The sequence below is a fragment of the Bacillus rossius genome, chromosome 1 (assembly GCF_032445375.1).
Source record: "Bacillus rossius redtenbacheri isolate Brsri chromosome 1, Brsri_v3, whole genome shotgun sequence".
NCBI lineage: Eukaryota > Metazoa > Arthropoda > Insecta > Phasmatodea > Bacillidae > Bacillus > Bacillus rossius.
This window is the reverse complement of record NC_086330.1, coordinates 317,905,390-317,932,300: the sequence shown is the minus strand read 5'-3', so window position 1 is coordinate 317,932,300 and position 26,911 is coordinate 317,905,390. Positions and strand designations below refer to the sequence as shown.

The window sequence follows — 26,911 nt, the reverse complement described above, 5'->3', positions numbered from 1 at the left end:
TCCACGTGGTTCCCCGCGGGAACCGGACGTCATTAGGGCCTTCGTGGAAGGTGGTGTAGCGGGGACAGAAGGGCTAGCGCCGCACCCGCGGTCGGCGGCCTTATCAGGAAGCTTTGAATATATATACTGTATAGAAGTCGCGAGTGGATAGGATTTACTCTACGTCTTTCAGAAGCGTATGATGAGCAGCTTGGGAACTTCACCGCTGCAGTGCGCTGCCGTAACGCCCTGTGTCGTCTTAGTTGTTATTTACACGTTAGAGCGCAGCGCTGTCGCCCGCTGTCATTCCCCGCACCCCTCATCCAGCATTCACTGCAGCTCAACGTCGTTCAACAGGAGGGGGAAGGGGTGTCTGAAGAGTTCGACACTTGTCCGCTAGGGACCACCACAAGTCGATGCCCTAGAGATGTTGGCGTTTGCGGCGGTGAATTAACCAACTACCTCGAAACCGTATTAGAAATTTTAACCTGGGCTGGCGACTTCTATACAGTATATATATATTCAAAGTCAGGAAGCGAGGGGCAACCAGAGGGAAGCAGCGAAGGGGCATGGATATCCGGCCTGCCGCAGTGGATCAATGGTCGCCCTGCGGAATGGTGAGGTTTAGCTGACTGGTGGATACGCGGGGACGCCTTGAAGTCGGACCTGCCCACCCCAAGCGAAGTGCCGTAGTTTATAGGACCTCTCCGGGCTCGAGGCTCCTGAACGCTGGGAAACCAACTGGTTCGGAGCTGAGCTGTGGAGAAGGCTGATTAGTTAAAAGAAGAACTTCTTTTGCTCTCACGAGTGATAAGATAGTTAACAGTAGGACGTCCGGGCTAATTGCTGCCTTCCGACTGGGGAAAGGGGACCCTTAGAAGGCACTTTCCTCTTTCGGACCTCCAGAGATTTCCAAGCCCGTATCCGATTCTAAATCATAAACGAAATAATCGCTAATAAAAACGGCAGTTGGCATAGTTTAACTTAATTAGAATCACTAATCAAAATACTTTTTCTCTATAGGTAATTTCAATGCTGTTGGCATCACTTAATAACGAACAACATAAACCCTGGTAAGGCATTAAGTCAAGAGGGGTGACGAAGCTTATTATTGTTATCATGTTGATGAACATATATGTACCTGTGCTGGAGCTGGAGCCGGCTGGAGAGGTCCTGCCGCCGCCGGCACTGCCCCCTCTTGGGGGCGGCGGGGAAGGGTGTCTCTTCCTCAGGGGCGGCTCGCACATCAGGGACATCACGTACAGCTTCTCCTCGTCGGTTATCACTGGCATGTTGTTCAGGTACTCCTTCACGCGCCGCACCATCTGGGCCTGCGACAGCGCTACCACTCACATTACAAGTGGGACATGATGCCAAGTTTAGGACTGAGCCACTTTCTTCTTTAACTTTTATCTTTTTCTCCTAGAAATTACTCAATAATTCTCAAAATGACTCGAATACTTTATAAAATGTTCGACATGTGTGTAAACAAAAATATAAGAGTGTAGTAGAATATGTTTGTTATCGAGTGCTTGTTAAAATATTAATGCACCTGAAGACTGGTGAGTATATTTGTGACATTTTAATACGTACAAATTACTACATCGGTAGTATAACATAGTTACACCGAGCTCAGGGTTGCAGGCGAGGTGACAAGTGCCAGACGCCATCTTGTATTGTGACGTCACGGCGACCATCTTGTATGACCTTGACATCGAAATTTGTTAATCATGTAAACATTCGACATGATTCGCCAAAATTGACTCAAAATTCACCAAAATTTATCCAAATTTCGCCAAAATGACTTACATGTCCCCGTTTTAGAAAATATTTCCCGCTAAAAATCTCAAAAATTTTTAAAAATTTGTTAATTCGTTATTTTGAATGCAAAATTTCCTTTTTTATGGAAAATTACAAATTTTTTTCCTTGAAAATCCAGAGAAGCCAGTTTTCTCCTTTGAAACTTAATTTTACTCGCTGAGGAATAAATTTTTTAAAATGGCAAAAACTCAACCCTTCCAAATGAAAATCTTTAAATTTTGACCAAAAAATTCGGAAAATCCAAAATATATAATAATTTATTTCCAATATTTAATTACTTAATCTATTTTGGTCCTTGGTTCGATTCCCGGTGGCTGCATTTGTAAAAATAATGGCTAGAGGTTATTCCTCATACATGTGCTTAATCAGAATAACCCCCACTACCACCAAGGCGTATATTATTACGTAATGGCAGCCATCATGGATCCACCGTGTTGTTTTCGTCTGCTAGAGTGTGCAACCGCTAGAGAACACTAGCATCAATCACCAAACAGTTAACTATCCTAGCGTCAGCTATATTGTCAGCCATCTTGGCTGCCATATTGAAAATCTGCAATAATAAACAAAAATATTCTTAAAAGTCCAAAAATCATTAAAATATTTACCAATTATTATACTGATTGACTCGATCGATTTACGTCCTTTTTTCGAACATTGTTTGATGCAAAAAAGTAATTTAGGCTCTGAAATATGTATTTAATTAATTATACTTAGGCTACTGCAAACAAGGACCATATACAAGTTAACTGCCTGGCTGAATAAAAATGTTACTCAATATCATTACGCTTATCATGGAGGACGTATTTGGTGCACCTTATGACTACTATAGTGCCAACTACAAGCATCACCAAAACATGAGGCTTTCTTCGTTGATACTTGTTATATCTTTTAAAAACATCATGTCCAATTTCAAGTATATAGAAAAAGCGTCTTAAAACCATTACTCCTTCTTCGTCGATACTTAGTATGCCTTTCAACCAAGTCATGTCCAAAGTCAGGCATATAGGCTAAGTATCTCCGAACAACGACGCCTTATTTTACGATACGTGACCTAACTTTAGACCAGGCCATGTACAATGTAAGGCGTATGGACTAAGTGTATCTAAACCACGAGGGCTTATTTTTCTATACTTGTCATACCTTTCAAACAAGCCATTACCTGTTTAAAAAAAGCAAAAGTTCCAAACTGCCAGACCTACATTACGGCTTAAACCTGATGTACTTGACGATTTATTTAATGTTTATTGCAGGGATGTACACCAAAAATCTTCAAATTGCAAAAACAAAATATGATTACGCCAATTATATTCGACCAAAGAGAGTTATAGTGACCTTACTCATCATGCTTATGCTTAATATGGCCACTACTCAAAACCTAAGAAGAGACCACCGAACCTATAATGATTACAGGCACACTACTTAGCATAAATCCATATACCATTATTTATATCGCCGTATCATGCCAATCGTATCCTGGTGATTGTATCATACCAATCATATCCTACCATATCCTACCAGTCTTATCCTACCATATACTAAAAATCGTATCCTACCAATCATATCATACCAATAGTTTCCTACCTTATGCTACCAATCGTATCCTTACAATCGTTTGCTATCATATCCCACAAATCATATCATGTCCTATCATTCGTATCCTGCCGATCATAATATAACATGTCCTACTAATTGTAGCCTATCATATCTTGCCGATCGTATTCTAGCAATCTTATCCTGTCAATCATATCCTACCGTTTCCTGCCGATAGTATTCTTCTTATCTCAATAAAGCAAAATATTCCAGCGTTCCTTTTCTTCATGAATCTTACTGAGCTCAACCAAGCAGTGTATCCTTCTTAGATGTATCCTACTCATCTCAGTCAAACAGTGTAACCCGAGACTCGTTATATCATTGTATTTCAATAATTTCATTTAAGCAGAGTATCTTACCAATACTTATATGATCATATTCTATAGTTCATTAAATCATAACAAATACAACCAGACCTAAAATATTTGATAACATGCATAGCACGTCTTTTTTTTTCCTTTCGAACACTGAATTTTGCAACATCGAGTTTAAACTGTAAAACATATATGTTAACTCGAAGAACCAGGTATTCTAATATTTCATATACTCCATGGACGCTTTAGGCACCAAAAACTTAAATGTGGGTTTGTAAGAATGCTATTAAATAAAAATTCCTAGTAATTTTACCTTCACTTGTTTTATAAGTTTCATAAAAATTATACATAAGATAAAACCATTTGAAGTATTTATTCTATGAGTTCTGATTTTCTCATGTCTTCAAGGGTAGAGGATATCTCATCTGCGCAAAAATATTCTCCTGCACATAGGGAAGTAATGAAATGTCTTAACCTGTCATCTAATCAATTTGTATTGCCCCTCGATGTGAAATATATCTCTTATACTGTTGTTTACATCTTCTTTACCGCTTTACTCTCAATATTCAGGAACTCTCCACAGTCGAATTATTATATACTGCGACTGAAAGTTTTGCAAACCTGAACACAACAAAAATTTCAAAAAAAAATAAAATTAAAAAAACATTCACAGACTACTTGGATATACACAGATCACAGTTTTCAAATAACGATATTCACAATAACATTCATATTATCACGTGAGCTGTTGGACACTGAAGCGAGTATGTGGCAAAGCTCCAAAGAAATTGCTGTCGAAAGTTAAATAATGGTAATACATTTCTGTGGATCCAAAACAAAATAAATAACATGTTTCGCCAAACACTACACACTTTTAAAAGTACAGCAGCTAGCCTGTAAATTAAATCGAAATCGTCATAGCTGATTTCCATAATTAGTCAAGCCGAGAAAAATTGATAGGTAACTTAAGTAAATTAAAAGAAAAATTTAAAAATGTTGTACTTTTAGAGTTATAAGTATTTTTCCATAGGTTTTCAAAATACACACTCTGCACAAAATTATTAGATACTTCGACTAAATTTTTTCCAACGCTATCATAAATAACCCTACAATTAATAATAACTCAAAATTAAATAAAAAATGCTATGCTTTAAGTTTAAAAAAATCTTTACACAAATAATGGGGCAACAAATTTTTAATCATTTAACTGACTATTCACAGTGTAAATAATACTTTACTAACTTAGCAATATATTTGAGTTAATAAGCCATCTTTTCAAATAACATGAAAAGTTAGCAAATAAATATTCTTTACAGTATTACTAGTCAAATTACCTGATATTTTTTGATGCATAAGTCTCCCAAATAATCCCCCCCCCCCCCCCCAAATGTATAGCATGTTTGATTTTACTTTGAATTGTTATCAATAAAAGGGTTATTTATGATTGCGTAGCAAAATATTTTGGTCACATTATGTAATAATTTGATGCTAGGTAGAGATATAGAAATTTTTGAAAGAATTCCTCTAACTAGAAAACAATGACGGTTTTTAAACTTTTTTTTAATTAAGAACAGTAATTTGCTGGCCTATCGGCTTGATGTTGAGTTATGGGACAGCTTGTATATAGGTACACACACGTAACACACAAGAATTGCTCATTTAATAGTCTAGGAGTTAAATGGATTTATTGAATTTTTGTTAACAGCGAAGCCTTTAGAGACAGGTACACTCGGCACCACAAACCCAAGGCGACTGAGAGTGAGTTCAAGAACTAATGGTGAATCAAAAGACTAAAAATGCTGAAATTGGGACACGAATCAGCGTCCTTGCGAATGTGCATTTTTTCCCGACCCTGTAATTCGTGTAGTATACTTTAAGTACTATAATATGCTTAAGGAGGAATGACATGACTTGGGAGGTGTTAGCTTGGTTTCCACACGTTTTAGGATATTACTACAATAATTAATTATTTTTGTCCTGCACATTTGACTTCCTTTAAGCGTGGCATATAATCTCATACGATCTGACACAAAAATGGTCCCCTGTGAATGCAATGACGTTTAGTATCGAATTAATTATTAGAATGATCACTGTAATTATACTGAATTACTCTTTTTTTATAGTCTCAGAAAAATCTCTTAGTGTGTGAGCTCTGCCATTATTATGTGATAAAACATTGTTATAGCCTTTAAAAAAATTTGTTGGAACCAAGATGACGTCTTTAAAATACTATATACCCAACTTAATTGAGTGATTAGAAATAATTTTATGTAAATAGCTTATGCAGTTCTTGAGTAGGTATAAGTAACACATATTGCAGTCAAACAGACAATCATTATTTAAAAAATAAGTATATTTGTATATGTTTGACTAAAGAAACAACTTATTACATTTTAATTTTAAAATATAGGAAAGTTTACATTACATTTAACTTTATGAAAATATGTGTGGGATGCAAGCAAACCAAGGTAAATTGTTTACAACTGGTAACGTGCTACGAATTGAGGAAGGAATTAAAAAATACAATTTTTAAGACCCAATAATTATTTTTCCTGACCTCTTCGAACATCTTCTTGGGGTTTAGCATAGCTGGTGAGGTTTTGCGTCGCTTGATTGTGGCCAAGTCTTCGCTCGGCTGACAAGTCCCGCTTGTGAGGTTGAGGTTCAGAGATCTCATGGCGGCATGTGACGTCTGCCCACCTGAAACAAGTCAGTTGCACTTTAGTTCGAGCGAATGCTGTATTTTGACTTTACAGTGGCCTGTGCACCTTGTGACTGACGAGTCTCGCCTGTTACATTAATTACCATTGACAAAAAAGTTTATTTTTACAGAAGAATTTGTTTTAAGTTTACCACTAACCACGTCAGAAGCTAGTAACTCACGTACGACTTAACCCAGAGACTAGTTGGCTCGCCTACCTGTAAGGTGCGAGACGTTGTGGGTTCAGATCCCCGTTGGTATTGAAGGAAAATGGATTTTACAGAAATTACTGAGAACATTAAAAATAAAAAAGTCTTTATAACGAAAAAAACACGTCCTTGAAATTTGGAAAAATTATGAGAACTATTTGGGTAAAAAACAGAATTTTATAATATTTCAAAATCGAAATTTAAATTTAAATTTAAATTTAAATCGAAAATTAAATTTAAATTTAAATTTTGAAAACAAACTTAAAGAATGCGTAAATGGTTCCCTAAAAATATTTTCTCTTGATATAATATTTAAGAATTTTGAGTAGTTTTTGTGTAAAAAGAAAAAAAAATACTGTATTAATAAATCTAAATTTGAAACTGGGGAATACATGTATATATTTTATGCAGGCAATTTATTTATAATGGTGTTTATCATATGAGGTTTATTACATGCCGCTTTAGTAGATACAGAGATATAAACGTTTGTTTATAAAACGTATTTAATGGAGATTTCAAAGAAACACTACCTATTGTAGCCGTTACCACGGTGAGACATATCACAAACGTTGGACACAATTTTTGTCACAATTTTTCACAAATCACTTCCCATTTTATACATATAATCTAGTAGTGGAAAATCTCGTCGAGTTCTTTAATGGGCAATATTCGTCCATAGGTGTAGAAATGGGAGAAGTTTTTCTAAAAACAGAAAAATCGCTGTAACTCTCATAATATGTAAAATATCACATCCATTTGAAAGTATTATAACACGTAGTAGTAATACCCAAATCTTTTGTTAGAATAAGTTTTTGATACGACAAACCATATTTGCAATGGAGTTGAAAAAACAAGGGTTGGAGGACAAAAAAAATTGTAATTCTCTTCGTAGGCACAACATGGAATTCGTTCGTATATCTTATAATTTTTATCAGAAACTTTTGTCTGAAACCATTTTTGATACTACAAACCATTACTGCAAAGGGAGGAAATTAAAAAGGTTATAAGACAAAATGTGATTACTTTTTTTAAATGTATATACTATCAAATCCATTTATATTTATTGTAGAACGCCTAAACTTCATCCAAAACATTTGGCTGAAACAAATTTTGACGAAACGAACTATTACCGTGAAAACCGGGGTTGAAATAAAAAAATTATACTTTCTTAGTATCAAATTCGTCGGAATTCATTAATAACCATCTTAATGTTACCTTAAACATTTTTACGGCCACATTTTAGTACAAGGGATGAAAAATAGCGTTTAAGATCAAAAATAATGGCATAACATTAAATTAGGCATAATATGAAATTCGTTAATACATTCAATGCTGTATGCATTTAGTTAAAAACATTCAAAATATTTTCGCATTAATGGAATATTAGAAAATTTTAAATCGATCTTCCTTTTTTATTATTGCCGAACATAAAGATGTTATGTAGGCTACATTATGTTCTTAAAAATTTCCAGGAGTTTATAGAAGTTTCCAAATTATTTCCAGAATAAATAGGTATTTCGAAATCTACCTATGCCTGTACGCTTTGCCGAAAGGGATTTTTTTTTTACCTAGAGGTCATGGTCACTATAAAAACTCACGCAGGAATTCTACAAACTCTTAAAATTCACAATACAACGGTCTTGCCTCACAAGATAACATAGTTTTCTTACCTTGTTCTAGGAAAGTAAAAAGATCGTACGGACTCGAGCACATGTTGTTCAACGTTCGCACTACGCTTGCAAACTTCCGTAGTTTTTCAAAGTTGATAAGACCATCAACATAAGTCTCATTCCCTTCGCAAATGAATGTCAGATCCTTGGTGACGAGAGGGTAGAAAGGAATCTACGGAGAAACAAAAATTAAATGAGTCACATAAAAAAAAAAACATGATTATTAAAATTGAATACCTGGCTGCAGTAAGGGTCAGAATAAAATGTATCGTGATAAACGTCTCGTTGACATCGAGGACATGAGAGAAAATGAAAGGTGATGAAAAGCTGATGACATGCTAATGGAGCATGGAATGAATGGATAGTCGAAACGGGAGAACCCAGTGACCCTACCAGTACACTTCAACGTCCGCCACGAGTCCCACTTGCGGATAATCGGGGGTTTAACCTGCTTGAAATCTAACCAGATATACAAATACATTACGTGGAATAAGTACTTGTTTGTTTCATATTCATGTTAGCAACACTGTTAAACATTTTCACCGTTAATTGACCAAGAACGCTGACTACATATTATCCAGGTATCTTCCTAAATTTACGGCCATCTTCGTGAATTTACGGACGCTGAGATTGCTTAATCTGAACATAATAATATTCAAAATAATATTCTTGGTATATTTACAATACATTGAACTACTGGTTAAGTCTACAACAGGAACAACCTTATTATGTCAACTTGTGTGCTTACCTTTGCTTAGAACGGAACATACAATCTTCCTAAATCTTCATAAATTTACGGCCATCTTCGTGAATTTACGGACGCTGAGTTTGCTTAATCTGAACATAATAATATTCAAAATAATATTCTTGGTATATTTACAATACATTGAACTACTGGTTAAGTCTACAACAGGAACAACCTTATTATGTCAACTTGTGTGCTTACCTTTGCTTAGAACGGAACATACAATTCGGAAGTCGAAATTCGGCATAGTTTATACGAAGATTCGGTTACTTGAAATTATGAAGAACTCTCAGTTAATTTAGGTTAAATTCCTTGTTGAAAAGTCCGTAAATGTATTATATTTTCTAACAGTGTACAACCAGTATAAATGTACCAAATAAAAGGCCTACGGTGCTATCTACTTTAATTAACCTGATCATCTGAACAGTCGCTATACTAATGCGCTCATTGACGGCGCAGCTCTATGTTACTGCATACAATGGTAGAGCTAACTGGGACTTGTGTGCCGAGGTCGCGACTGAGCGGTGTACGCGGCCAGGCGGTCAGACTCACGATGGGGCCCTTGGACATCTTGCTCGCGACCAGCTGGCGGTACTTGCTCATGTTCCTGGACGTGTCCATGAGATCCTCCAGGTCGGAGAAGAGCCGCTGGTACTTGACGGGCAGCCGCTCCCACGACAGCTTGAGGCGCGACACGGACCTGTAGCCCAGGCCGGCCAGGATCGCGAACATGGAGTTGAAGTTGTTGCACGCCTTGCACTCGCCTGCGCACACAATGCGCCCCAGGCTGGTGGCTCACTGCCGTCACCGCACAGCCACTACACAGCGGCGGCTCACTACCCTCACTACACAGCCACTGCACATCAGTAGGTTCACTACCCTCACTACACAGCCACTACATATCGGTAGGTTCACTACCCTCACTACACATCAGCCAGTTCACTACCCACACTACACATCAGCAGGTTCACTACCCTCACTACTCAGCCACCACACAGTGGTAGGTTCACTACCCTCACTACACAGCCATAACATATCACTAGGTTCACTACCCTCACAACACAGCCACTACACATCAGTAGGTTCACTAACCTCACAACACAGCCACCACACATCAGTAGCTTCACTACCCTCACTATACAGCCACTACACATCAGTAGGTTCACTACCCTCACTACACAGCCACCACTCATCAGTAGGTTCACTACTCTCACTACACAGCCACTACACATCAGTAGGTTCACTACCCTCACTACACAGCCACCACTCATCAGTAGGTTCACTACTCTCACTACACAGCCACTACACATCAGTAGGTTCACTACCCTCACTACACAGCCACCACTCATCAGTAGGTTCACTACCCTCACTACACAGCCACTACGCATCAGTAGGTTCACTACCCTCACTACACAGCCACTACACATCAGTAGGTTCACTAATCTCACTACTCAGCCACCACACAGTGGTAGGTTCACTACCCTCACTACACAGCCACTACACATCAGTAGGTTCACTAATCTCACTACTCAGCCACCACACAGTGGTAGGTTCACTACCCTCACTACACAGCCATAACATATCACTAGGTTCACTACCCTCACAACACAGCCACTACACATCAGTAGGTTCACTAACCTCACAACACAGCCACCACACATCAGTAGCTTCACTACCCTCACTATACAGCCACTACACATCAGTAGTTTCACTACCCTCACTACACAGCCACCACTCATCAGTAGGTTCACTACCCTCACTACACAGCCACTAAACATCAGTAGGTTCACTAATCTCACTACTCAGCCACCACACAGCGGTAGGATCACTATCCTCACTACACAGCCATCACATATAACTAGGTTCACTACCCTTACAACACAGCCACTACACATCAGTAGGTTCACTAATCTCACAACACAGCCACCACACATCAGTAGCTTCACTACCCTCACTATACAGCCACTACACATCAGTAGTTTCACTACCCTCACTACACAGCCACCACTCATCAGTAGGTTCACTACCCTCACTACACAGCCACTAAACATCAGTAGGTTCACTAATCTCACTACTCAGCCACCACACAGCGGTAGGATCACTATCCTCACTACACAGCCATCACATATCACTAGGTTCACTACCCTTACTACACAGCCACTACACATCAGTAGGTTCACTACCCTCAATACACAGCCACTACACAGCCACTACACATCAGTAGGTTCACTAATCTCACTACTCAGCCACCACACAGCGGTAGGTTCACTACCCTCACTACACAGCCACTACACAGCGGTAGCTTCACTACCTTTCACTACACAGCAACGTGCGAGCTGTTTGTCCCGCATACTTGACTCATTAATAGTGACTGGAAAAATTCGCGTTATGATATAATCCAAACACATGTTAGTTCATATTTCTTCTGTGATTGGCTTTACATTTTATCTTAAAGATTTTTAGCGAATGAAAAACCTTTAACCAAAGATGTGTCAAATCGCAACCCTTTCAGGTGGCAGGTCTCTTAAATCAGTAGCCAATATGCAAATGCGGTATTAATTCAATCAATCAGTTTGTGAGAGCTGTATTAGTACGTCACGTGTGCCCTTATATCCCCGTTTGAAAATTTGTAAATGTATTAACAAAGCAAGTAATTCTGCTGTGGTGACTGAGACTGAGTTATTATTTGACGAAAGGCTATAATGCATACCATCATACAATTGAACTGTGTTTTTATTGGGCCACTCCTCGAAGAACCAGAATTAAATAACACTATTAAAATTTGCCCGAGTATATAGATTATTGTGAGGTCATGGAAACCCCGAATTTTTCCAGTTCCTACCTATTTTAAACATATTTTTTATACTTACGCCATGACTTTTTGAAAAATATGATGAACACACAGAGAACAAGCTAAGATCAGTTGATGTCAAATGTTAATTGCCTAGACATCACAGTTAATTACATGTATGGAATTTATTCAGAAAAATACTACAGCACAGACAAACATAGTGAGCTTTCTAAGATAAAACAGTTGCAACGTTTCGGGACCTGACATCTGCTCACAAATCAGGTGCTAAACAGACTGATTTATTTGTGCTTTTGTCTGTCTGGGCTTCTGAAATATTCGGGTGGCGACACGTCAAAAACATTTATGGCACTTAATGCTGGAGACCACAAATTATTTCACTGAAATAACTATACGACAGCGTGAACATTCCAGTTGAAGGTATTAAATATTTTCTCTACTATTTACCAAAAAAACTGTTATTCAAATCCAACATAAAATTTGCTATGTATACTAGCTTTGAGATTATTTTAGTTCATATGTCGTATTATATATTTTCAACCAGAAGGCGATGTTTTTCGGTTTAATTTAGACTCAGTCCGTATGTAAAACATCACTGCATATGTATATATGTATATATGTATATATATATACATATATACATATGCAGTGAAGTTTTACATATATATAGATATGTACTTAAATTTCAATAAAATTTTCAATGAGGGTAACAACAGCTAGTGCGAAGGGTGTGAGTGTACTCAGGGATGTGAAGGGTATATGGAGGTCGTGCTCTTAAAGCATATATATTCGTGTGACAATGAGGACGGACCGATGGAGTTCGAACCTACTCCTTGCCATGATCATCCCCTAATTGAATCTCACCATTATCTTGGAAGTCCCGTTGCATTAAGAGTTTAACTAGGAACGGTACGACGGTATTTTGTTTTCAAAAAGGTTTTTAGGCCATAAAAATTCTAAACCGTCTAATTTTCGAAATTTGGCTTTGTTAAAACATGGCAAATGCATCTGTAAGAATGTCTGAAGTTAATAGTGACTGGCTGTTACTAAAAGTTAACATGTGTTGTTAATGGCGTTCAGTATTAAATTCATTTTAGGTAATGACCACAGCTGTAGTAAAAATTGTGAAATTTCTTTGAAGTTTGCCTTAACGAAGGAAAATTTTCACTATTAAAAAATAAATTTTGAAACCATCTTTCCCTCTTGAGCTTTTCTGCGGATGTCTGTACGGTGCACTTGAACAAATACTTTATCGATGTAGTTGGCGATTGTGCTTCGTAATTACACACATTTAATTAACTATATGTAAACCACCCATGTGCAAAGAGTGTGTACTCACGTGCGAGTTTAATAAACTGTTTGATGATCTTCGATCTTCTTACCACATTCATTTCCGAACAAATCTCGGTGATCACCCAAAACATCTCGCGATTCGCCAACTATAAAAAATAATAGGATCATAATCACTTAGATTTTTGTAACTAGTTATAATTTGCTTGATTGCTCAAATATACTGTACACTGACAAAACAGATATTAAAAATTACTTAGAGTATTTTATTGTTAAGCATTCTAACGGTTTTGCTCTTATTACGTGTTGGGAATTATTTGTAATTGGTTTTGTATATAATATAAAAATATATAATTGCACACAATATTATGCACAGTTTCTATTTTAATGGTGGTGGAACAAACATATATTCAACTTGTAGTCCTTTGTATAGTGCTTGAACTACCGTAAACCCTGATTTACTGTAAATCATTAACTACTAAGCTAAATAATATTTTTCTATCCCGTAGCTGGATCACTTAATTTTTCAGTTTCTATTTCATAAATTACATAAGAATTCGGTTAGGTAGAAACAATTTTGACGCATAACAAAGTTAAAAGACATTTTTTAGTTTGTGTATTGTATTTAAAATGTTGTTTTCGAGATACCCCATTGATTATTACACTGTATGTCATAAGAAACCCCAGTCTGTGCCTGAGGACGGGAACAGATCTCAGTTCCCGAAATGTCGCATCTGGTCTCTTAGGAAGCATACTGTGTTTGGTCGTACAACTGTTGTCTTAGGAAGTCTACGGAGTTAGTATATTCTGCCGACGTTTTGGTGTCCAGATTATATGTTTTGTCATATCACTTAGCTTGACTGTGGGTCTCTGTGTTGACTTTGTGTTGTCCATTTTAACTGTTCAATATCATCGGTTTGTCATTGTTGTCCAATGTAATTTTTGTCTTTATTTACTGTCCTTGTTACGAATTTTTCGTCGTTGTCAGCCCACTGTCTCCGTCTGTGCTGTAATAATTTTTGACTGATTCCTTCCATTGAAAGTGTTGTGCCTGATTTTCAGATGTTTTCTGTGTATTTGCATATTTTATTTCTCGTCTATTATTGAGATTTCTTTAGGACATACAGTGTAATCAGCAATTACGTGTGTCCAAATCATTTTATATCAATCTTCCCAATTGCAAAAACCATTCAAAGAACGTATGTATATTGTAAGAGTAGAGAATCCTGCTGCATAGGCCCATTTGTAAGCTATATGCGGGATGTAGAAGGAAACCATTTAAAAATTGTATTTTAAAGACCTACCTGTTATTTATGATTCGTTATTAAAATGTTTATTTGACATAGTTCAATGTAATGTTTGAATTTGCTGGTGAGTGACGTTTTACAAAAAAAAATATTCTGTGTAATCCAAGAACAAAAACTGGTCGATTACTTTTTACGATAACTTTGATTGTAATACTATCATAATCATTGAATCATTAAATTTTTGATATTTTTATTAGCACGTCACCCGTACCTTTATATCCCCGTTTGAAAAATTTATGTGACAACACAGCAAGTATTTCTACTGTGGCGACTAAAACCTGCCAAATTTGAGTTATTATTTGAAAAGAGGCTGGTATGCATACCATCATACAATTAATCTGTGTTCTCATTGGACCATGGGTAGATTTTACACTCCCCGAAGAACCAGAAACAAATAACAAGGTAAAATTTGGTAGCATCCAGTGGACAATAGCCACCGACTAATATTGCAAAAACCTGCGAAATTTGCGTTATTAACTGTTAACATTATCCACTCTATACACCTGTAAACAACTAAGTTAATATCTGCTGCCAATTGGCTGCTGCTACATTTTACCTTCCATCTGGATTGCAGGTGACTGTGTCATTTGGATAATTTAATTTTTTTTCTGGTTCTTCGGGGCCTACAAAAACGATCATGGTCGATTTTAAAAAACGGTAAAATTTGTATTCGTTACAGCCTCTCTACAAATGATGATATGAAATGTTCAGTTCTCCGGCGATGACCCGCTCGGCCGCGAGCGGACGGACTCACCTCTGCGAACCGCGCCAGCATCGGCGTGCCGTAGCGACTGTTCCGCCCGAACACGTGGTCCACGTACTCGGTGCTCTGAATCTGCCTGAAGACGCTGAAGTCGTCCAGCGTGAGCTGCACCGCGACCTGCGCGCAGTTCAGCTGCAGGAAGTGCGTCCTGCTGTCCCGCGCCAGCTCGGGCACCAGCTCGTCGGGCACCAGGGGCTCCGTCGAGCCGTACGCCTTCAGGTAGTACCTGCGGGGGTGAGGCACTTAGGGGTAGCATTTGCGGCGGCATAGAGTGGTAGTACCTGAGGGGACACGGCATATTTATATATATACATAGAGAGAGAGAGAGGAAACTACTTGATGTTGAGGGAGATCCGCTTTGTTTCGTAGGCCAGATGGTCGAGTAGATAGTTCTGCTTGACGATGCCACCCTCGGCCACCCACAACCCATGTGCGTGATAAAGAGAGAAAGAGGTGAGAGCTACCTCCTGTTGGAGATCCACTCGCCTAGGTTAGCTAGGAGGTTGGGCAGATGGTTCCTGCTTGACGAGACCTGCTTCAACTACCGTCATCTTGGTGCAAGATAGAGAGAGAGAGAGAGCTACCTGATATTGAAGGAGATTCTTTGGGCCAGGTTGTCTAGGTGGTCGGGCAGCCGGCTCTGCTTGATGAGGCCATGTGCGTGATAAACATACCTGCTGTTTAGGGAGATCCTCTCGGCCAGGTTGGTCAGGTGGTCGGGTAGCCGGCTCTGCTTGATGACACCATGTGCGTGATAAACATACCTGCTGTTTAGGGAGATCCTCTCGGCCAGGTTGGTCAGGTGGTCGGGCAGCCGGCTCTGCTTGGTGACACCATGTGCGTGATAAACATACCTGCTGTTTAGGAAGATCCTCTCGGCCAGGTTGGTCAGGTGGTCGGGCAGCCGGCTCTGCTTGATGACACCATGTGCGTGATAAACATACCTGCTGTTTAGGGAGATCCTCTCGGCCAGGTTGGCCAGGTGGTCGGGCAGCCGGCTCTGCTTGATGACACCACGTGCGTGATAAACATACCTGCTGTTTAGGGAGATCCTCTCGGCCAGGTTGGTCAGGTGGTCGGGTAGCCGGCTCTGCTTGATGACACCATGTGCGTGATAAACATACCTGCTGTTTAGGGAGATCCTCTCGGCCAGGTTGGCCAGGTGGTCGGGCAGCCGGCTCTGCTTGATGAGGCCATGTGCGTGATAAACATACCTGCTGTTTAGGGAGATCCTCTCGGCCAGGTTGGTCAGGTGGTCGGGTAGCCGGCTCTGCTTGATGACACCATGTGCGTGATAAACATACCTGCTGTTTAGGGAGATCCTCTCGGCCAGGTTGGTCAGGTGGTCGGGCAGCCGGCTCTGCTTGATGACACCATGTGCGTGATAAACATACCTGCTGTTTAGGGAGATCCTCTCGGCCAGGTTGTTCAGGTGGTCGGGCAGCCGGCTCTGCTTGATGACACCATGTGCGTGATAAACATACCTGCTGTTTAGGGAGATCCTCTCGGCCAGGTTGGTCAGGTGGTCGGGCAGCCGGCTCTGCTTGATGACACCATGTGCGTGATAAACATACCTGCTGTTTAGGGAGATCCTCTCGGCCAGGTTGGTCAGGTGGTCGGGCAGCCGGCTCTGCTTGATGACACCATGTGCGTGATAAACATACCTGCTGTTTAGGGAGATCCTCTCGGCCAGGTTGTTCAGGTGGTCGGGTAGCCGGCTCTGCTTGATGACACCATGTGCGTGATAAACATACCTGCTGTTTAGGGAGATCCTCTCGGCCAGGTTGGTCAGGTGGTCGGGCAGCCGGCTCTGCTTGGTGAGGCCGCTCTCGGCCACCGACACCTCGCACAGGAAGAAGCCCGTGCCCTCCTCAGCCATGCCGAACTCGCGCAGCGCCGCCCGCACCACTTCGAGCGCTGTGGTCTCCGCGTGCACCAGCAGGTACCTGAACGTCTGGTCGGACTTGTACACCTGCGCACCCACCGCAACGGCGCGATTATGACGTGTTGCTTGTACAGTCAGGCTAGTCAAATGCAAGTAACAATATTAGTCTCAAGGCACGGCTGTGCATGCCTGCTTAAGATTGACTGCAATGGAATAAATGGAATCAAACGTCCTAATAGTTACAAAATACAGTTTGGAATTTGCATGGCAAACTGTTTAGCTAAATGTTAATAAATCCATAACGGCGGTGTCTAATTCCGGCTTAAACATCGTATACGCACCTTCAGACTATGCATGGTGTAGGTATTGCGAGAAACGTCTGCGCTCTGGTTTGAAGGTAGCGCCGCTGTGGTGTGGCCGTTGAACAGTTTGGAACCCAGGCTGCTTTCTATGAGACTTGCGTTTCTGAAACAGAGATGGATTACATAAAATAAATTAAAATTTAGGTGAATTGGGAAGATGAACTTTAAATGTTTTTTATTTGCCGTCTTCAAAATCTAAATCACACTAACCTTTTTTGTAGTACAGGGTTAGCCTAAATGATTCATCGTGTTTCAAAGCACTTTTTATCGAAAAGTCTACAACAAACAAACATGGGTGATGAATGAAAAGATACATACACTCACCAAGTATCTTGTACATCCTACAAATGTTCAATGTGTGCGTTATGTCAAAGTATACTGGGTGATACATAAAAATATAGATATACTCACCTAATTTATAAAGCCCACGCTATATGGCAGGCCTGTGGGGGCATGCTACAAGATGGCGGCAATGCGAGAGAAAAGTTTTTGTGTGTTAGAATACGCAAAGTGTTCGTCAGTTACGAGCGTTCAGCGTTCATTCGTACGTAAATATGGAAAAGCTGTACCTGGTCACCAGAGCGTTTTGCGTTGGTTTTGCTAGTTTCATGATACTGGTTGTCTGTGTAAAATAAAAGCCACGGGACGAACGCGTTCTCAGAGGAAATCGTGGAGGCGTGAGACTGGGCTTTGTGCACAGCCCAAAAAAATCAACTGTTCGTGCAAGCCATGAACTGGGTAATCCGCAGAAAAAGTGTCGAATGTTTTGCGGCGGCTTTTGATTTTTAAACCCTACCGTTTGAAACTGTTACAACCCCTCTCTCCAGATGATTATGCCCACCGACTGGAGTATTTTTACCCTAATGCAGCAAGCTATGGAAGATAATGATGACTTTGCGGGGACATTGATATTCAGCGACGAGGTTATTTTCCATCGTTCGGGAAAGGTGAATCGCCACAATGTGAGAGTGTGGGGTACTGAATTGCCACGTGCCTGTTTGGAGCTGGAAAGAAATTCGCCCCAAGTGATAGTCTTCTGTGCCGTATCCAAGACAAAGGTGTATGACCATGTTTTCTTCATCGAGAAGATGGTGACATTATATGTAGGCTACCTGGATATGTTACAGTTGTGATTATTGCTCTGACTTTCATATTTCAACAGGATGTGGCTCCAACTCACTGGAGCACAATTGTCAGTGCCTTTCTCAACATTAAGCTGCCACATCGCTGGATAGGGTGATTTTCCTCTGTTGACATGGCCCCCCAGGTCACCAGTTTTCATGCCATGTGATTTCTTTCTGTGGGGTTGTGTTGAGGACAAAATGTGTGTACCCCCAATGCCAACAACGCTGCAAGAACTGAAGGAATGCATCACTGCAGCTGTGACAGACATTGAGAAAAACATGCTAGAGAACGTATGGAGGGAACTGGATTACCGTTTGAATGTGTGCCGGGTGACCAAGAGCGCACACATTGAACATTTGTAGAATGTACCAGAAACTTGGTGAGTGTGTGTATCTTTTCGTGTATCACCCTTGTTTGTACATTGTATATTTATCGATAAACAGTGTTTTGAAACACGATGAATAATTTAGGCTAACCCTGTAGGCTACTATTACAAGCAATGTATAATTTATAAAAGCCCAGTTCTATAAACTAATATGCATTAATTTTAAAGATCAAAGCAAATAAACACACATTTTCTTTATTGCAATTAATCCCTGTTTTCAGCCAGGACAAGTAAATTAAAATATGTACATAATCACACCTTTACATATTTAATCATATTTTAAAATGTGTATACTTGTTGAAGTACAACTTGAAAACAAGCCAATTTGCCATTCTTTAAATAGCTGAATTCAATAGTTACACATGATAGAAAATGCAAATGATGAGACGATGCGGCAAAAGAATAAGAATATGTCTATAGGTCATGGGTAATACTTGAAGAAGAAGAAAACCTAGGTTTACCCTGGTTAACTTTTGATTATCCAATGTTGTAGAGTAAAACCCGAATAATAACTAAAATAAATTTGAATCTGACGATTACTCTTGTACCCTTTGGTATACCCAATGCTGGCTGGGTAATGTTAGTTATTGCATCATTTTTGAGCACATTATGTTTGGTTAGGTAAGGTAAGGTTAGGTTAGGTTAGTTAATTAAGTTATCAATGAAATAAAGTTATCAATTATTTTGATTTTTTAACATTACCCAGTCAGCATTGGGTGGAAATAAGTGCACACGGATAAATACCGAATTCAAATTTATTTCATTATTATTCGAACTTTACCCTACAAACTTGAATAATGCTAAGTTAACCCTGGTAAACCTAGGTTAACTTCTTCTTTTAGCATTACCCGTAACATATATAACAAGTATTTAACAAATCCTGGCTTCTTTGTTGAGACCAGGTCGGTAGATAGTTTCCTCACGTTCAGGGGTGCTCTATTCCCAACTACCTACTAAAAGCCCGCTGATCTGTACCTTGTTTCAGCTCAGTAAGAGGCGGCATTAGACGTCCATGTGGCTGGTGTCTATTGTTGGAGGGGTCTGGCCAACCACTGCTAGAGACAATACTTTATTTTTTGAACATTTTTGTTGACAAAATATTTCTGAAAGCACTAGAACGTGTGTGTGTGTGTGTGTGTATATATATATATATATATATACATATATATATATACATATATCTGTTAGCCAAATTATGTTTCTCTACCCCCGACATAGTTATTTCCAAATGAATCACAACATTTCAGCACCTGACTACATATTTTATCTGGAGTAGTGAAGTGTTAAGTGAGGTACTTTTACCAACTGAAGCCAAACAATAAAAATATTTATTGAAACATTACACAGTGCTGAATCTCAAGTCCATTCCGTTTTCTCGTTGGCTACAAGTTTATTGACGTGTGTTGAATGTGGTTCGGTGTTTCTTTCGTAATCGTTTTGTGATTGACTCAAAATCCCTTCGGAGTGTGTCACACAGAACCTTTTATTTAACTGTGGACTAAATACCAACTTAAAAACCAATGAAATTTAACTGTTGCCGAATTATTTCGCACGCTCCAAAACTATGTGTACCAGGCGGAGGCACGCATGGAACTGCGTCATTCAACCACAGTAGCCTCTTTTTGGTTGGGTCATTATTGACAAATACTTTTGTAGTGGCCAAAGCCTCCGATTGTTGCCAGCACGCAGGCAAGATTCGGGGGCTCGGGACTCGGGGAATTTGGAACTAGGGGACTCGGGGGACCTTGGGAATTCGGGGACATTGGGAATTTGGGAACTTTGGGGACTCTGAGACTCGGGACTCGGGGACTCGGATTCTCATGGAGTAAGGAGACATCGGGAACTTGGGGACATTGGGACCTCGAGGACATGGGAAATCGGTGACATTGGGAATTCAGGGACATTTGGGACTCGGGGACTTGCAGACTCCGGTCTCGGGGACCTTGCAGACTCGGGGACTCGTAGACCTTGGGAACTCGGCGATTCGGCCATTCGGGGACTCGGGGACTCGGAGACTCGGGGACTCGGAGACTCGGGGACTCAAGGACTCTGGGACTCACATGATGAAGGGCTCGGTGAGGATGCCGAGCAGCGGCTGGCCGAGTTGCGCCAGGACCCGCTGCAGACGCGCGCGACGACCCTCCTTGTCGCGGCGCCAGACGCGGGCGGGCAGACTCGCCGTCGTCGTCACCACCGCCGCCGTCGTGGCGCCCGTCGCAGACGTTCTCCCGCCACGGCGTCGCGACGCGTCCGCCGTCTGCAGCAGCTCCCTAAACACTGCGCCGGCGCCGAGGTGGTAGTCAGATGTTTGTCGAATTGTTTAATAAGGTTTTACGTCACACGGGTATGCACGTCGCTTAAGGCGAAAGTGTCTCCGAGGTTATCGTGGTTCCGAATCCCTTGGGTAGCGACTCAGTGCTCATAAACGTGAGTCATGCCAGGTGCTGGGATCAAACCAACGACCTTCACCACATGAAACGACGCGTCAGTTATCACGGCCTTTGATGATCCTGTAGAAATTCAGTTTCGTGACGTTACGTCGAGCGGTTCTTGCCCATAGACTAATGATAAGAATAATGAGGTGGGGCAGTGTTAATATACCGGACTCGCATATTAAAGGACCTGATCTTAATCCCACTCCAGACTTAATGTTGCAGGTTTCTTTGGTTTCCCGAAATTATGCCACGAAAAAACGCCGGTATTGTTCGTAAATATCGGTCTTGGTTGATTCCTTACCCAATATCCGTCACTTGTTTCGGTTGTGTGTGGCCGACTGTATCCGCTTCGTCAATACCAACTTAAAATAAAAAATTTGGCCTTAAACATTGAACGACTTATTTCCCAATATGTCTCTCAGACGTTTGTGCTTTGGCGTTCGGCTCTGGTGCGATTTTGACGTTATAAATTCTCATAAAATTTTTACATCCGCTTTAGATTGCAGTTAGTGTTGATATACATTTGCTTGTTAATTTGGATTTGAACCATGTATAATTTAAACTATAAGAACGTCTACAATGATACGGACCACGTTATAAGAGACGGATCTCATGGAACGAAGTACTTACACGGACTCGTTCGGATTAGCTCGGAAATGCTCGGCTTTTCAAGTTTACGTTTATCCATGCGACCAATAGAAGCAGAGTATTTGGCCGCGATGGTAGCCTGTTCGTTTACGATTAAAATTCTTGAAAAAATTTTCAAGGACTAAATATCTAGTGTCCTATCATTACTTTGTGTTATAATTTTATTATATATACGTAAATCCTGGCCGTGTTTTGTTCTCAGGTATTATTTTTTTTAGTTGATTTAGTTTTTCCTTAATAGTTGCCATTTGCTAGGTTTCGGTGCATTGTAGGAGCAACAGACGGATAGTGAACGTTAATATCTTGCGGATCTTGATCCGTTTAGGTTTTTACATTTCCGTGTAATTGTAGAACAGAACGCCTAGATTTATACCTTCAAAAAATTGTCTCTTGCAGTGTATATATAAACTTACATGGCACATTGTGTTCTATGTCAAACAACGCCTTTACCATTTTTTACAAGATATATATTTTTTAATTAAAATTAGAGCACTTTCCCTTCCACCTGCTCTTATGTTCATGTGAGCAACAATAGATGCAGAGCACCTTCCTTACGCGCACACTCGATTTACTATTTTGTTTCACGGCTATCAATCGAATAAAGTTTTCTCCTATTCTTTTTATTGCAGTGTTCAAAGTTGCTTTTACACGCATAGTGTCCCAGAACTCAATGTCAAGCCGAGAAATTTTGATAGGCGAATTAATGTCGATTCTGAAACAGAAGAGAAGAAAAGTGTTTCGTAGTTTCTGAGTAAAAGTTAATGTCCAAACTGTTTGCTGTCTACCAGAAAACTTTTAAACTTACCTATGGATTACTTCTCCATGAACGAAGTATTTCCTACTTCCAGGTCAGCAGTGTAAGGAGTATATGTCGAGGTTCACTGGGTGGTAAACAATAAATATGTACTATTCAATGTTCCATTTGAATAAGTCAGTATTGGTTACATGATTAAAATGTTGTTTGTGGGTAACTTTGATATAATGTGTAATATTCACCCGAAGTAAGAGGTTGTGTTTATCATTTTCTTATTATTACTATTAAACAACAAACTTTCCTGTAAATTTATTTCGATATCTCTTTTGAATTTTATGTTTCGTCTCATATTTACTCAACAGGTGTTTGCTAAATACTACAGGTATATTAAAGTGGTATAAAATAACACAATTATTCATAATGATGAAAACTTGCATATTTTACATCTTAAAAATATCTGGGGATAATTTTTGAGGCAAATCATAATATGCTTAAGTAATACCAGAATAATTTTACGGGAAATCGCCTTGATTTAAAGTTATGCCAAAATAATAAAGAAATTAAAAACTCTGCGTGTGAGCTATAGCATTAACTAATAGTAATAAAAATAACATTTGTGGACTTTTTATTGTGTGTATCGGAATAGCGCCTACTGTAGAGATTAACATACAATGTATACTAGCGACATAAAAATCAGTCTCATTTATCCGTCACCCGTCCGTCAGCCAATCAAATGATCCAGAAAATTCCATCCACCCGTCCCGTCCGTCAAAACCTTAACAATCTTTAACTTTAGACAGACAGAAGGATGAAATTACCTCCAAAATGATAACAATATCAGTATTGCCGGTAGCCTTTCCTTTATCAAAATGTTTTTAAGATTGTTTATATGTTTAGCTGCTTGCATGACTTGTTTTTCAACTTACACTTAAACACTTTTTAAAGTTTTGTATCCGATTCACAAAAATTGCCCGAGGCATAGACGTAATAAGTGATTACGTATGTAAAACTGAATATATATTAATAAATATCAAAAGGAAAAAAAATTTAGTTTAATTATTAATGATCGTAAATCCATACGAGATAAATTTTCGCCACTTATTAAGCCTTTTGTTCAGTTGTCAGCATCAAAATGAAAATGTATTTGACGGACGTTCGGATCATTGTCAGTCCACCTCAAGGAAATGTGACGCAGCACTCACCCATGATATTCAACATGACAGTAATGCTAAGGGCGGTTGTGTCTTAAGCAGCCCCACACGATACCCATTTCCTTAGCAGTTTTCATACCCATGTTCTGTTAGCGTGCTGCTCTCGTGTATGTAACATTCCAGTGCCCTTCCAAGTGGGTATAAAAGTTTGCATACCCGAAGTCTTGGCCAAAACCTAAGGTGTTATATTTTTCTGCTATACCCACGAGCAAAAGTCGTCAATATGGCTGACCCACTTGCAGCAATATAAACCTTTATACTGTAATATTTGTAAACATTAGGGGACGTAACAAACCTTATAAAAACTATGATAATAAAACTACATTTGAATATATTTGGAAAACTAAAGTAATCATAGAAAGAAGTAATCGTAAGTTTTTAAATGCATAATGAAAATGCATTACCGTATAAGTAACAATTAGTTTCCACATCATTATGTATGTCTTAGTAACGTGGTGGTATTGCGCGTAGTTTTGGTATCCAATAGGTAATTTTTGATATGGTTCAAAACCATATCACTGTAAATCCTTTTTTTAAATAACATATTGCTTAATTATAAATATGGTGCTTTAATAAAATATGTGTTAATACATTTTGTTTATCTTATTGTTATAATAGTATTAAATACATGGGTCATACCATTGTTTTTTTTTCATACTAGGTAGATTTATTTTTAATTGACTTAAATAAAATTATATATTAAAAAGTAATTTAAACAAAAATAATTATTATGTTATGAAAACTCCCAAGTTTGTTAGGAAACGACTGTCCTTTAATTATTATTGACTAAACTAACACTTCATAGAAACCCACACCTGTTAGCTCAAATAAAAATGCGAGATGGTTTTTCTTTCACTTTATATTTAAGTTTATTATGCGAACTATGCGGGCATCTTTGTCTCACTGGGTTACAAAAAATTGTTAGTTACAATATCTAAAAATAAGTTAGTTATCAAATAACATACATAAAATATGTGAATCGGTAGCATTTTTTTTTTAAAGGAAATAAAAAAATATTAATACTGTGAATTAGCTAGATTAAATGTATGATTAATTTAATATTATAAACATTACATAAACAACAATAAAGCAAACAAAATTTCCCTTGTATCCTCAAAATGTTATATTACTAGATTTTGAAACTTCGAGGTCCCTTAAAATGGCCAAGCAAAAAAAAAAAAATTTAAGAGGTTTGTTAAAGTTCTGTTGTGTGAATTGCTGTGTTTGCATTCACTAAAATGAAGTTCATTTCAAGGTAGATCTGGCCCAAGCTATTGGAAATTCGATGGGGGGAAAATGTGTAAGTACCCTTTAAACATTGTCTATGAAAAAAAAAACATATTTTCAAGATTGTTAAAATTATACGGATATAAATATTAACTAGTAAACATATCTCGTTGATCCTGCACAAAAATATAAACAAGTCAATGAGTGAATGTATTTAGGCTATTTAACATTCTAAATTCAGCTTCTGATTTAAAAATTTTGCAGGGCTTCCCCCCCCCCCCCCTAATGGAAATGTCTGGGCACACCTATGCTGGCCGTGCAACGTGTACCAGGGTAAGGCGAAGCAGCACCCACCCATGATGTTGGACCGGACGGTGATGCTGAGGTGGGTCGAGTCCCTGAGTATCTCGTGCGCCTGGTCGTGCAATGTGTACTAGGGAAAGATGCGTAAGGGTAAGGTGAAGCAGCACCCACCCATGATGTTGGACCGGACGGTGATGCTGAGGTGGGTCGAGTCCCTGAGTATCTCGTGCGCCTGGTCGTGCAATGTGTACTAGGGAAAGATGCGTAAGGGTAAGGTGAAGCAGCACCCACCCATGATGTTGGACCGGACGGTGATGCTGAGGTGGGTCGAGTCCCTGAGTATCTTGAGCGCCTGGTCGTGCGTCACGGGCGACAGCTCGAAGTTCTGGCCGTTCACCTCCAGGATCTGGTCGCCGCGCAGGAAGCCCGCCTGCTCTGCCTTCGAGTGCTTGTCCACCTGCAGCGAGGGTCCGCGGGGAAGTCACGTCACACGAGACACGCGCCAGAGGGATGTCACGTCACACAGGACCAGGGGCGTAGCCAGGGGAGGGGGGGTTTAGGGGTTCAACCCCCCCCCCCCCCCTTTAGCACCAAATCTTTAATTAATTTCTTATACATCACTTAAACAAATTTCATATTAAAACTAATAAAGATTTTACCATTACAATATTTAAATTTAAGTACCGAAAACTGCTAAAATAGCACTATTTTACACCTTAAAATCCAAATTTTCCCGGGGGACGAACCCCCCACTCACCGCTTTAATACGGGGGGGGGGATACTTCTTAACACCCCCCATACACAAATCCTGGCTACGCCACTGCACAGGACCTCCTGGTAACCACTTAGGTGACTACCATTTAAATATGCTTTTCCGTCCATTTAAGACTTTTTGCTGTTCGTGTAAATGTTAGAAATTCAATATATAATAAATAGTAATAAACTGAGTCAGGGTTAAATAGAAGAAATAATAAACTTCATTCAAACTATATAAATAATGTTAATATTTGTTCCCTTTTAAATCTACATTTAAAGACTTGTCCTAAACATCAGTTGCATGTGATTATGCTCAAAATAATTCTGGGGGGGAAATTGGTAAAGGAAATATTAGGTAGTCAATAGGAATTTTTGTGGTATAGAGCTTGGCATTTAAAAAGTGCATGTACGTTTAAGAACTTTTACATATAATTTATATGATATAGGTAAACAGTTAACAAAAATACATTTAAAGAACAAATTTAAAATCTTGTTTTCATCCACGAAGTTATAAAGATAATCTCTGATATCTCTGTCAACATCGCAGTCACCATCTTAAGGGTAGCAGTTGCCAACTGTTTTTTTTTTTGTTATTGCTACTCCTCGCTCGTAATTGCCTCAC

The 26,911-nt window shown here is 39.4% G+C and overlaps 1 protein-coding gene across 5 annotated transcripts in view; it reads right to left on the bottom strand.

Annotated features, from left to right (window-relative positions):
- The window catches only part of LOC134527952 (rap guanine nucleotide exchange factor 2-like), an 80,760-nt gene that overhangs the window by 17,092 nt on the left and 36,757 nt on the right, over positions 1-26,911 (bottom strand). For 3 of the 5 annotated variants that reach the window (XM_063361041.1, XM_063361043.1, XM_063361042.1), the window contains 10 exons: positions 25,825-25,990; positions 21,016-21,232; positions 17,425-17,548; positions 15,963-17,170; positions 15,190-15,424; positions 13,178-13,277; positions 9,582-9,793; positions 8,285-8,456; positions 6,262-6,404; positions 1,121-1,310 (listed from right to left, as the gene is read on the bottom strand). In XM_063361041.1, coding sequence (XP_063217111.1) covers positions 1,121-1,310; positions 6,262-6,404; positions 8,285-8,456; positions 9,582-9,793; positions 13,178-13,277; positions 15,190-15,424; positions 15,963-17,170; positions 17,425-17,548; positions 21,016-21,232; positions 25,825-25,990 — 2,767 coding nt within the window. Of the gene's footprint in view, positions 1-1,120; positions 1,322-6,261; positions 6,405-8,284; positions 8,457-9,581; positions 9,794-13,177; positions 13,278-15,189; positions 15,425-15,962; positions 17,171-17,424; positions 17,549-21,015; positions 21,233-25,824; positions 25,991-26,911 lie in introns of those variants that run through there. The other 2 variants (XM_063361044.1, XR_010074323.1) reach the window with 2 other exon arrangements.